Here is a 13,286-nt window from a genome sequence, read left to right as displayed (position 1 = left end):
TACAGTCTGGTCCTCTCTACAGTATATTACAGTCTGGTCCTCTCTACAGTATATTACAGTCTGGTCCTCTCTACAGTATATTACAGTCTGGTCCTCTCTACAGTATATTACAGTCTGGTCCTCTCTACAGTATATTACAGTCTGGTCCTCTCTACAGTATAGTACAGTCTGGTCCTCTCTACAGTATATTACAGTCTGGTCCTCTCTACAGTATATTACAGTCTGGTCCTCTCTACAGTATATTACAGTCTGGTCCTCTCTACAGTATATTACAGTCTGGTCCTCTCTACAGTATATTGCAGTCTGGTCCTCTCTACAGTATATTACAGTCTGGTCCTCTCTACAGTATATTACAGTCTGGTCCTCTCTACAGTATAGTACAGTCTGGTCCTCTCTACAATATATTACAGTACAGTCTGGTCCTCTCTACAGTATATTACAGTCTGGTCCTCTCTACAGTATATTACAGTCTGGTCCTCTCTACAGTATATTACAGTCTGGTCCTCTCTACAGTATATTACAGTCTGGTCCTCTCTACAGTATATTACAGTCTGGTCCTCTCTACAGTATATTACAGTCTGGTCCTCTCTACAGTATAGTACAGTCTGGTCCTCTCTACAGTATATTACAGTCTGGTCCTCTCTACATTATATTACAGTCTGGTTCTCTCTACAGTATATTACAGTCTGGTCCTCTCTACAGTATATTACAGTCTGGTCCTCTCTACAGTATATTACAGTACAGTCTGGTCCTCTCTACAGTATATTACAGTCTGGTCCTCTCTACAGTATATTACAGTCTGGTCCTCTCTACAGTATAGTACAGTCTGGTCCTCTCTACAGTATATTACAGTCTGGTCCTCTCTACAGTATAGTACAGCTATGGCCCATTAACAGATGGATCTCTACAGCACTACACAGGTTCCCCAGTGTGTCTGTTGTTAATGCGCGGTAGTTTGTCCGTTAGCTGTATCCATCTCAGACCTTGTGGCTGTAGTAATGATCTAAGACCTTGTGGCTGTAGTAATGATCTCAGACCTGTCTACATAGAAACATGGACCTTCTGTCTACATAGAAACATGGACCTTCTGTCTACATATGGACCTCCTGTCTGCATAGAAACATGGACCTTCTGTCTACATAGAAACGTGGACCTTCTGTCTACATAGAAACATGGACCTTCTGTCTACATAGAAACGTGGACCTTCTGTCTACATAGAAACATTGACCTTCTGTCTACATAGAAACGTGGACCTTCTGTCTACATAGAAACATTGACCTTCTGTCTACATAGAAACATGGACCTTCTGTCTACATAGAAACATGGACCTCCTGTCTACATAGAAACATGGACCATCTGTATGTGGAGCTTTGAGACAAATCTCGTGATTCACAACGGAAAGCTAGCCAGGGCTCTGCTCCTGGTTCAGAAGTGTTTCTGTAGGAGGGGAAGATTCAGTCAGCGCTGTCTGTCCTCACATTGAAGAGTCAGTCAGCGCTGTCTGTCCTCACATTGAAGAGTCAGTCAGCGCTGTCTGTCCTCACATTGAAGAGTCAGTCAGCGCTGTCTGTCCTCACATTGAAGAGTCAGTCAGCGCTGTCTGTCCTCACATTGAAGAGTCAGTCAGCGCTGTCTGTCCTCACATTGAAGAGTCAGTCAGCGCTGTCTGTCCTCACATTGAAGAGTCAGTCAGCGCTGTCTGTCCTCACATTGAAGAGTCAGTCAGCGCTGTCTGTCCTCACATTGAAGAGTCAGTCAGCGCTGTCTGTCCTCACATTGTAAAATCACACCTGTAGTTTGACTGACGGCGCTTAACGTACACAACAATAAGTCTACTCTCCTCCTCTCTTGTCCTCCAGACTCGTCCTCTGCCCACAGTCGGAAGTCAAAGGGCAGCAGACACTCCCGACAGAGCCAACACCAGACCCAGCAGAGTTCTAACGTCTCCCCCAGGACAGAGCCAACACCAGACCCAGCAGAGCTCTAACGTCTCCCCCAGGACAGAGCCAACACCAGACCCAGCAGAGCTCTAACGTCTCCCCCAGGACAGAGCCAACACCAGACCCAGCAGAGCTCTATCGTCTCCCCCAGGACAGAGCCAACACCAGACCCAGCAGAGCTCTAACGTCTCCCCCAGGACAGAGCCAACACCAGACCCAGCAGAGCTCTATCGTCTCCCCCAGGACAGAGCCAACACCAGACCCAGCAGAGCTCTATCGTCTCCCCCAGGACAGAGCCAACACCAGGCCCAGCAGAGTTCTATCGTTTCCCCCAGGACAGAGCCAACAACAGGCCCAGCAGAGCTCTATCGGCTCCCCCGGCCAACACCAGGCCCAGCAGAACTCTAATGTCTCCCCCAGGACAGAGCCAACACCAGGCCCAGCAGAGCTCTAACGGCTCCCCCAGGACAGAGCCTACACCAGGCCCAACAGAGCTCTAACGTCTCCCCCAGCCAACACCAGGCCCAACAGAGCTCTAACGTCTCCCCCAGCCAACACCAGGCCCAGCAGAGCTCTAACGTCTCCCCCAGGACAGAGCCAACACCAGGCCCAACAGAGCTCTAACGTCTCCCCCAGCCAACACCAGGCCCAGCAGAGCTCTATCGTCTCCCCAAGCCAACATCAGGCCCAGCAGAGCTCTATCGTCTCCCCCAGGACAGAGCCAACACCAGGCCCAGCAGAGCTCCAACGTCTCCCCCAGGACAGACAATGGGCTTGTTTGAGTGGTAAGCCTGAAGCAAACCGTCTGCAGACGATCGTGGAGAAATGAATTCTGGGAAGGTGCATCTGTTTCAGCGTTAAGTCTGATACTCACGTGACTTTCCAACATGGCAATGTCGACATTTTTCAGAAAAGTTGATTGTTTGTAGAAATAAATGTCTCTATCCCCATATCACTGTAAATGTGTGTAGCCTACATTTGTACTGGGAAGAGAGAGACTCAAATATCACATTTACGGCGGCAGGGTGGTTAGAGCGTTGGGCTAGTAACCGGAAGGTTGCAAGTTCAAATCCCCCGAGCTGACAAGGTACAAATCTGTCGTTCTGCCCCTGAACATGACAGTTAACCCACTGTTCCTAGACCAGTTAACCCACTGTTCCTAGGACGGCATTGAAAATAAGAATTTGTTCTTTAACTGACTTGCCAAGTTAAATAAAGGTTAAATAAAATGTAACTTGTACATATCCACTGTATAAATGAATTGCTGCAAAGCTGCTTTCTGTTTAGTCACCTCTTTGGTCCTGTTCTCATGGGTCAAGTAAAATCACGTGATTGGTTGACAAATAGTCTCCTCCCACAATGCAGGCGATGTCTGCTAGTTGGTGAGGAGCAACTGCAGAAACGTTGCAGTCAACGTCATGACCTTCGATCACGTGGTTGTTGTAAAGTTCACGCAGTCGACATGGAGGCTCAAGTCTGACAATTTATTTCCCCATAATGCAACACACTTTGAAAGGCAGTGACCAATGAGTTATATCAGACTTGTCAAACGCGCCCAGTGGCAGACAGACGGGTCAACACAGAGATGAATCAGAAATTAGATGAATCAACAACATGTTGTCTCCTCCTAGAGCCCTAATGTCTCCTCCTAGTCAGGATAATACTGAGCCCTAATGTGTCCTCCTAGTCAGGATAATACTGAGCCCTAATGTCTCCTCCTAGTCAGGATAATACTGAGCCCTAATGTCTCCTCCTAGTCAGGATAATACTGAGCCCTAATGTGTCCTCCTAGTCAGGATAATACTGAGCCCTAATGTCTCCTCCTAGTCAGGATAATACTGAGCCCTAATGTCTCCTCCTAGTCAGGATAATACTGAGCCCTAATGTGTCCTCCTAGTCAGGATAATACTGAGCCCTAATGTCTCCTCCTAGTCAGGATAATACTGAGCCCTAATGTCTCCTCCTAGTCAGGATAATACTGAGCCCTAATGTCTCCTCCTAGTCAGGATAATACTGAGCCCTAATGTCTCCTCCTAGTCAGGATAATACTGAGCCCTAATGTCTCCTCCTAGTCAGGATAATACTGAGCCCTAATGTCTCCTCCTAGTCAGGATAATACTGAGCCCTAATGTCTCCTCCTAGTCAGGATAATACTGAGCCCTAATGTCTCCTCCTAGTCAGGATAATACTGAGCCCTAATGTCTCCTCCTAGTCAGGATAATACTGAGCCCTAATGTCTCCTCCTAGTCAGGATAATACTGAGCCCTAATGTCTCCTCCTAGTCAGGATAATACTGAGCCCTAATGTCTCCTCCTAGTGGCCTAGTCAGGATAATACTGAGCCCTAATGTCTCCTCCTAGTCAGGATAATACTGAGCCCTAATGTCTCCTCCTAGTCAGGATAATACTGAGCCCTAATGTCTCCTCCTAGTCAGGATAATACTGAGCCCTAATGTCTCCTCCTAGTCAGGATAATACTGAGCCCTAATGTCTCCTCCTAGTCAGGATAATACTGAGCCCTAATGTCTCCTCCTAGTCAGGATAATACTGAGCCCTAATGTCTCCTCCTAGTGGCCTAGTCAGGATAATACTGAGCCCTAATGTCTCCTCCTAGTCAGGATAATACTGAGCCCTAATGTCTCCTCCTAGTCAGGATAATACTGAGCCCTAATGTCTCCTCCTAGTCAGGATAATACTGAGCCCTAATGTCTCCTCCTAGTGGCCTAGTCAGGATAATACTGAGCCCTAATGTCTCCTCCTAGTCAGGATAATACTGAGCCCTAATATCTCCTCCTAGTCAGGATAATACTGAGCCATAATGTCTCCTCCTAGTCAGGATAATACTGAGCCCTAATGTCTCCTCCTAGTCAGGATAATACTGAGCCCTAATGTCTCCTCCTAGTGGCCTAGTCAGGATAATACTGAGCCCTAATGTCTCCTCCTAGTCAGGATAATACTGAGCCCTAATGTGTCCTCCTAGTCAGGATAATACTGAGCCCTAATGTGTCCTCCTAGTCAGGATAATACTGAGCCCTAATGTCTCCTCCTATTGGCCTAGTCAGGATAATGCTGAGCCCTAACGTCTCCTCCTAGTCAGGATAATACTGAGCCCTAATGTCTCCTCCTTGTCAGGTTAATACTGAGCCCTAATGTCTCCTCCTAGTCAGGATAATACTGAGCCCTAATGTCTCCTCCTAGTCAGGATAATATTGAGCCCTAATGTCTCCTCCTAGTCAGGATAATACTGAGCCCTAATGTCTCCTCCTAGTGGCCTAGTCAGGATAATACCGAGCCCTAATGTCTCCTCCTAGTCAGGATAATAGTGAGCCCTAATGTCACCTCCTAGTCAGGATAATACTGAGCCCTAATGTCTCCTCCTAGTGGCCTAGTCAGGATAATACTGAGCCCTAATGTCTCCTCCTAGTCAGGATAATACTGAGCCCTAATGTCTCCTCCTAGTCAGGATAATACTGAGCCCTAATGTATCCTCCTAGTCAGGATAATACTGAGCCCTAATGTCTCCTCCTAGTGGCCTAGTCAGGATAATACTGAGCCCTAATGTCTCCTCCTAGTCAGGATAATACTGAGCCATAATGTCTCCTCCTAGTCAGGATAATACTGAGCCCTAATGTCTCCTCCTAGTCAGGATAATACTGAGGCCTAATGTCTCCTCCTAGTGGCCTAGTCAGGATAATACTGAGCCCTAATGTCTCCTCCTAGTCAGGATAATACTGAGCCCTAATGTCCCCTCTTATTGGCCTAGTCAGGATAATACTGAGCCCTAATGTCTCCTCCTAGTCAGGATAATACTGAGCCCTAATGTCTCCTCCTAGTCAGGATAATACTGAGCCCTAATGTCTCCTCCTAGTGGCCTAGTCAGGATAATACTGAGCCCTAATGTCTCCTCCTAGTCAGGATAATACTGAGCCCTAATGTCTCCTCCTAGTCAGGATAATACTGAGCCCTAATGTCTCCTCCTAGTGGCCTAGTCAGGATAATACTGAGCCCTAATGTCTCCTCCTAGTCAGGATAATACTGAGCCCTAATGTCTCCTCCTAGTCAGGATAATACTGAGCCCTAATGTCTCCTCCTAGTCAGGATAATACTGAGCCCTAATGTCTCCTCCTAGTCAGGATAATACTGAGCCCTAATGTCTCCTCCTAGTCAGGATAATATGGAGCCCTAATGTCTCCTCCTAGTCAGGATAATACTGAGCCCTAATGTCTCCTCCTAGTCAGGATAATACTGAGCCCTAATATCTCCTCCTAGTTGCCTAGTCAGGATAATACTGAGCCCTAATGTCCCCTCCTATTGGCTGGCTATCCAACCCTGAACAATCCGTAGTAGATCGACTAACTTTAATAACCTGATCAGGTATTATTGTTCGAGGGAACCACGTGACATCACAACTTCAATATTTTTATTAGAATGTCATTTAATACAACATATTATCCATGTAGGTGGGGGTCCAGCTCGTTCCACGGAGGGCCTGGCGTCTGCAGGTTTTAGGTTCTTCCTTTCAGTTAAGACCTAGACAACCAGGTGAGGGTGAGTTCTTGACTAATTAGTGACCTTTAATTCATCAATCAAGTACAAAGGGGAGGAGGGAGAAACCCCTTCAGACACTCGGCCCTCCGTGGAATGGGGTTGGACACCTGAGCCAGACCATCAAAAAGCATTAGAGTACAAAAACTGTTTTATATATTCCATAAAGCTGTGTTTGAACAGAATTTATAACAAGGTAATGATCTTGGGCATGAACTTAAAATACACAGAACTAAACGATTAGATGTTTAAACGTCTTCTAGAAAACAAAAACAAAAAAACACTGAAAAGCAACAAATCCCACAATCATATTTTGGTGGACAGCCTGGATATGGACCATTTCTATATTCCTGAGCGTTCGTCCGACTCGTCCGACATGTTCGCCACCGACACCGCGACCCGGTCAGAGAGGCTCTCGGCATTAAGAGCTTTAAACAGCTCAGTTACTCAGGAATAAAGAGCTCGGAGACACTCGGTTAAGGACAATATGACAACGAGTGAAACAACCTGATGGCAACCTATTCCCAACACAGGGGCCTATGGGGCCTGGGCTAAAGTAGTGCACTTGGTAGGGATTAGGGTGGCATTGGGTCCTGGTCTATAGTAGTGCACTATGTAGGGATTAGGGTGGCATTGGGTCCTGGTCTATAGTAGTGCACTATGTAGGGATTAGGGTGGCATTGGTTCCTGGGTCTATAGTAGTGCACTATATAGGGATTAGGGTGGCATTGGGTCCTGGGTCTATAGTAGTGCACTATATAGGGATTAGGGTGGGTCCTGGTCTATAGTAGTGCACTATATAGGGATTAGGGTGGCATTTGGAACGTACTGTGGCCCCTCCAGTCTCCTCGACATTAGTGTTCACTGTCACAGGTGTTTTATTGAGATGTAAATCACAGTTGAAACCCTCTTCCCTTGTTCTATGAGAGGGGGAACTGTTTCTTAATGCACAGAGGACATTAAACCTTAAAGGCAGTTTGTGGATGTACAACCTAAAACCCTCTTCCCTTGTTCTATGAGAGGGGGAACTGTTTCTTAATGCACAGAGGACATTACACCTTAAAGGCAGTTTGTGGATGTACAACCTAAAGAGAGAGTACAACAGGTGTGTGTGTGTCTGTACAGGTGTGTGTCAGGGACTCTGTAAAGGTGTGTGTGTCAGGGACTCTGTAAAAGTGTGTGTGTGTGTGAGTGTGTGTCAGGGTCTCTGTAAAGGTGTGTGTGTGTGAGTGTGTGTCAGGGTCTCTGTAAAGGTGTGTGTGTGTGTGTGTATAGGTGTGTCTCTGTAAAGCTGTGTGTCAGTGGAAGCCGATGCGCAGCGCCTTGTTCTTGACCATGGTGAACTTGGAGACGAAGACGGCGGCGTGGGCGGGGCTGACCAGGTAACGGTAGGTCTTGGTGACGGCGGGCGGAGGCTCGGCCGGGGTGATGGGAGGAGCCTGCTGGAGGGACGAGGCCGACGGGGAGAGGAACGCAGACGCACGAGTCACATAGTCCACCAGGCGACCATACTGCTGCTCTGACAACCACTCCCTCCCACTGTCACCCTGAGGGGGGGAGGGAGGGAGAGGAGGAGGGGGGGAGGAGAGAAATAGAGGAAGGGGGAGGAAGAGGGGGGAGGAGAGAAAGAGAGGAAGGGGGAGTAAGAGGGGGGGAGGAGAGAAAGAGAGGAAGGGGGAGGAAGAGAGAAAGAGAGGAAGGAGGAGGAAGGAGAGAAATAGAGGAAGGGGGAGGAGAGAAAGAGAGGAAGAGGTTTAGTGATGTTTCCTGCATGTTCTGAAATCTGAATATTTTAGTTCACTGTAGTTGGCCAAGGATAAACACGTCTGCTGAATGACCATATAGTGATCACCCTCCCCTCCCCTCACAACCCCTACCCTCCCTCACCCTCCCCTCCCCCCCTACCCTCACCACCCCTACCATCCCTCACCTCACCCCTACCATCCCACCACCCCTACCTCACCCTCTCCTACCCCCCTCACCACCTCTCATCCCCCCTCACCCCTACCATCCCATCCCCCCTACCTCTACATCGTTGGTGAGTCTCTGCTGCTGCAGCGTGAGGGTCAGCGCTCTCAGGTCGTGGGGGTCTTGTTGACAGGCCACCTCGGTGATGGGGAAGGCCTGCTGTTGTGTGTCTTCAGACAGACTGACCACAAACACCACCTCCCCTGTCAGCAGCAGACACCCAGCATGCTCCTGACCCGACCCGGACACGATCACCACCTCCAGGGACATGTGAACCTCTGGACGACCCAGGGACTGGAGCATCTTCCTGGGGAGTGGAGGGAGGAAGAGAAGACAGAGGTCAGCCGACAGATGAATATACAAGATCCCATTAGACCACATGACCATAGGTGACCAGTATGTCCATACAAATGTATACACACATGTTAAGTCACTAGATATGTTGTACCTATTCAAAAACACTATCACACATGTTAAATCACTAGATATGTTGTACCTATTCAAAAACACTACCACACATGTTAAATCACTAGATATGTTGTACCTATTCAAAAACACTACCACACATGTTAAATCACTAGATATGTTGTACCTATTCAAACACTATCACACATGTTAAATCACTAGATATGTTGTACCTATTCAAACACTATCACACATGTTAAGTCACTAGATATGTTGTACCTATTCAAACACTACCACACATGTTAAGTCACTAGATATGTTATACCTATTCAAACACTACCACACATGTTAAGTCACTAGATATGTTATACCTATTCAAACACTACCACACATGTTAAGTCACTAGATATGTTGTACCTATTCAAACACTATCACACATGTTAAGTCACTAGATATGTTGTACCTATTCAAAAACACTACCACACATGTTAAGTCACTAGATATGTTGTACTTATTCAAAAACACTACCACACATGTTAAGTCACTAGATATGTTGTACTTATTCAAAAACACTACCACACATGTTAAGTCACTAGATATGTTGTACCTATTCAAAAACACTACCACACATGTTAAGTCACTAGATATGTTATACCTATTCAAACACTACCACACATGTTAAGTCACTAGATATGTTATACCTATTCAAACACTACCACACATGTTAAGTCACTAGATATGTTGTACCTATTCAAACACTATCACACATGTTAAGTCACTAGATATGTTGTACCTATTCAAAAACACTACCACACATGTTAAGTCACTAGATATGTTGTACTTATTCAAAAACACTACCACACATGTTAAGTCACTAGATATGTTGTACTTATTCAAAAACACTACCACACATGTTAAGTCACTAGATATGTTGTACCTATTCAAAAACACTACCACACATGTTAAGTCACTAGATATGTGTGTGTGTGTGTGTTATAGAGTTCAGTTCTTACCAGACGTATTTGACGTGACTGTTGGGGACCGGGGCTGTGTGTGTGTGTGTGGGTGGGTGTATATGTGTGTGTGTGGTGTGTGTGTGTGTGGGTGTGTGTGTGTGTGTGTTACAGAGTTCAGTTCTTACCAGACATATTTGACGTGACTGTTGGGCGCGAGGGCTGACTTCTGGTCTGCTGGGAGGTACAGCTGTTTGGGGAGCTGCCAGAGACCAGCCCCATGAAGGATACCTGCTCAGGACAACAACACACACACACACACCACACCACACCACACACACACACAGAGTATATCAAAGCAGAAAGGTTCAGTGTACAGTAGACTAGCCCCTACTCAGTCTCCAAGACCCACAGGATGAGTGTGTTCCTGTGTGTGTGTGTGTTCCTGTGTGTGTGTGTGTGTGTTCCTGTGTGTGTGTGTTCCTGTGTGTGTGTGTGTGTTCGTGTGTGTGTGTGTGTGTTCCTGCCCTGTGTGTTGTGGGTGTGTACTCTAGCAGTGTGTGTGTGTATCAAAACATTTTCACTGTGTTTTAGTGTGTTTATGCGTGTGTGCCCTAGGGTACATTCCAAAATACACACACACAGAGTGTGGGTATGTGTGTAGCTAGCTAGGGGTGCTAGATTAGCATCAGTCCCCGGGGTCCCATGGTTCTGACACACAGAGTGTGGGTATGTGTGTAGCTAGCTAGGGGAGCTAGATTAGCATCAGTCCCCGGGGTCCCATGGTTCTGACACACAGAGTGTGGGTATGTGTGTAGCTAGCTAGGGGAGCTAGATTAGCATCAGTCCCCGGGGTACCATGGTTCTGACACACAGAGTGTGGGTATGTGTGTAGCTAGCTAGGGGAGCTAGATTAGCATCAGTCCCCAGGGTCCCATGGTTCTGACACACAGCTGCTCACTTAATTTAAGATTTATGTTCTGTCGCGCTGAGCTGTTAGTGCTGGCTAACACAAAAACTCACCCTCTCCTCACCCCTTCCTCCCCTCTCCTTTCCTCCCTCCCTCCCCCTTCCTCCTCTCCCTACTCCCCCCCGTCTTTAATAAACCCTCAACTCCTCCAGAACAGATCTCCAGCTCAGTGACATCATTGGGGCTGTCAGCAGCAGCTCTGCTCTCCAGGGCCCAGTTAATAAACCCCCCAGGGCCCAGTTAATAAACCCTCCAGGGCCCAGTTAATAAACCCTCCAGGGCCCAGTTAATAAACCCTCCATGGGGCCCAGTTAAAAAACCCTCCAAGGCCCAGTTAATAAACCCTCCAGGGCCCAGTTAATAAACCCTCCAGGGCCCAGTTAATAAACCCTCCATGGGGCCCAGTTAAAAAACCCTCCAAGGCCCAGTTAATAAACCCTCCAGGGGGCCCAGTTAATAAACCCTCCAGGGGCCCAGTTAATAAACCCTCCAGGGGGCCCAGTTAATAAACCCTCCAGGGCCCAGTTAGTAAACCCTCCAGGGGGCCCAGTTAATAAACCCTCCAGGGCCCAATTAATAAACCCTCCAGGGGGCCCAGTTAATAAACCCTTCAGGGCCCAGTTAGTAAACCCTCCAGGGGGCCCAGTTAATAAACCCTCCAGGGCCCAGTTAATAAACCCTCCAGGGGGGCCCAGTTAATAAACCCTCCAGGGCCCAGTTAGTAAACCCTCCAGGGCCCAGTTAATAAACCCTCCAGGGCCCAGTTAATAAACCCTCCAGGGCGGACTGGAGGTGTGTCAGGCCTGAATAAACTGTGTTGGGCGGACTGGAGGTGTGTCAGGCCTGAATAAACTGTGTTGGGTGGACTGGAGGTGTGTCAGGCCTGAATAAACTGTGTTGGGTGGACTGGAGGTGTGTCAGGCCTGAATAAACTGTGTTGGGTGGCCTGGAGGTGTGTCAGGCCTGAATAAACTGTGTTGGGTGGCCTGGAGGTGTGTCAGGCCTGAATAAACTGTGCTGGGTGGACTGGAGGTGTGTCAGGCCTGAATAAACTGTGTTGGGTGGACTGGAGGTGTGTCCACTACTGTTGAACAGTGAGTGATGTGTTACTAAACGATCTCAGGGACGTAAATAAAGAATTTGTTCTTAGTTTTAACCTGCCAGTGGTAAAATAAAAGCTCAAATAAAATGTTTTAAAAACATAAACAGCGAAGTGTGTGAACCCACCGTATCCCGTCTGCGAGACCAGCTCTGCAGCGCCCCCAATAGGTTTGGTAAAGACCCCCACGATGCCTTTCCCCACCCCAGAGATGACCCCTTTGGCCTTGCTGCCTGCTGAACTCTGCATCTCTGAACCCCGCTGGAAGTTCTGCATGGGTTGGTCCACGATGCCAGCTATCGCTCCTGGAGAGAACAGAGGATCACGTATTACAACAGAGGGTCACGTAGTACAACAGAGTGTCCTGTATTACAACAGAGGGTCACGTATTACAACAGAGTGTCATGTTGTACAACAGAGTGTCATGTAGTACAACAGAGTGTCATGTAGTACAACAGAGTGTCATGTTGTACAACAGAGTGTCATGTAGTACAACAGAGTATCACGTATTACAACAGAGTATCACGTATTACAACAGAGTGTCATGTTGTACAACAGAGTGTCATGTAGTACAACAGAGTATCATGTATTATAACAGAGTAATGTAGTACAACGGAGTATCATGTATTACAGTATTATTGGTTCCTGAAGTTCTGGTCTAAATCAAAGGGATATTGTATACCAGTAATGTTTGTGATTGACAGTGTGGATACAGCAGTCCCACTAAGGGATTTAACCTCCCAACCAATCACAACATGGTCCTTGGAGCCAGATATCCCCTGTCATAAGTAGCTGTTTCTCTCGTGTCTCTGAAACAGAGAGACCCTAGGTGTTTACTGGGACCATGCTGGTCTCCACAGTACCTACTGTCTGTCTTTGAAACAGAGAGACCCTGTTTATTGGGACCATGCTGGTCTCCACAGTACCTACTGTCTGTCTTTAAAACAGAGAGACCCTGTTTATTGGGACCATGCTGGTCTCCACTGTACCTACTGTCTGTCTTTGAAACAGAGAGACCCTAGGTGTTTATTGGGACCATGCTGGTCTCCACTGTACCTACTGTCTGTCTGGCTGAGTGACTGGCTAACTGACTGACTGTCTGTCTCCACTGTACCTACTGACTGTCTGGCTGAGTGACTGGCTAACTGAGTGACTGGCTGAGTGACTAGCTAACTGACTGTCTGTCTGGCTGAGTGACTGGCTAAGTGACTGACTGGCTAACTGACCGACTGTCTGGCTAACTGACTGACTGAGTGACTGGCTAAGGGACTGACTAACTGGCTAACGGGCTAACTGACTGACTGACTGGCTGACTGACTGTCTGGCGGAGTGACTGGCTAACTGACTGACTGACTGGCTGAGTGACTGGCTAAGTGACTATACTCTACCCACCCAGTAGACTGATGC

The 13,286-nt window shown here is 47.5% G+C and overlaps 2 protein-coding genes across 5 annotated transcripts in view; one reads left to right on the top strand and one right to left on the bottom strand.

Moving 5' to 3' along the window:
- The window catches only part of LOC149984269 (regulator of G protein signaling 22-like), an 83,341-nt gene extending 80,439 nt beyond the window's left edge, over nt 1–2,902 (top strand). Inside the window, exon 28 of the mRNA XM_090230527.1 lies at nt 1,860–2,902. Coding sequence (XP_090086653.1) covers nt 1,860–1,987 — 128 coding nt within the window. The 3' untranslated portion in view covers nt 1,988–2,902. The remainder of the gene's footprint in view (nt 1–1,859) is intronic.
- Nucleotides 2,903–6,356: 3,454 nt separating this feature from the next.
- LOC149984268 (intermembrane lipid transfer protein VPS13B-like) overlaps nt 6,357–13,286 on the bottom strand; it is a 9,848-nt gene continuing 2,918 nt past the window's right edge. For 2 of the 4 annotated variants that reach the window (XM_090219454.1, XM_090219455.1), the window contains exons 3-6: nt 12,008–12,184; nt 9,999–10,101; nt 8,510–8,759; nt 6,357–8,031 (exon numbers count right to left, since the gene is read on the bottom strand). In XM_090219454.1, the coding sequence (XP_090075580.1) occupies nt 7,783–8,031; nt 8,510–8,759; nt 9,999–10,101; nt 12,008–12,184 (779 nt within the window). In that variant the 3' untranslated portion in view covers nt 6,357–7,782. Of the gene's footprint in view, nt 8,032–8,509; nt 8,760–9,998; nt 10,102–12,007; nt 12,185–13,271 lie in introns of all 4 variants that reach the window. The other 2 variants (XR_016491594.1, XM_090219459.1) reach the window with 2 other exon arrangements.

The sequence above is a fragment of the Oncorhynchus mykiss genome, chromosome 3 (genome assembly GCF_057628025.1).
Source record: "Oncorhynchus mykiss isolate SJ-2025 chromosome 3, ASM5762802v1, whole genome shotgun sequence".
Lineage (NCBI taxonomy): Eukaryota > Metazoa > Chordata > Actinopteri > Salmoniformes > Salmonidae > Oncorhynchus > Oncorhynchus mykiss.
This window is presented reverse-complemented; position numbering and strand designations above follow the sequence as displayed.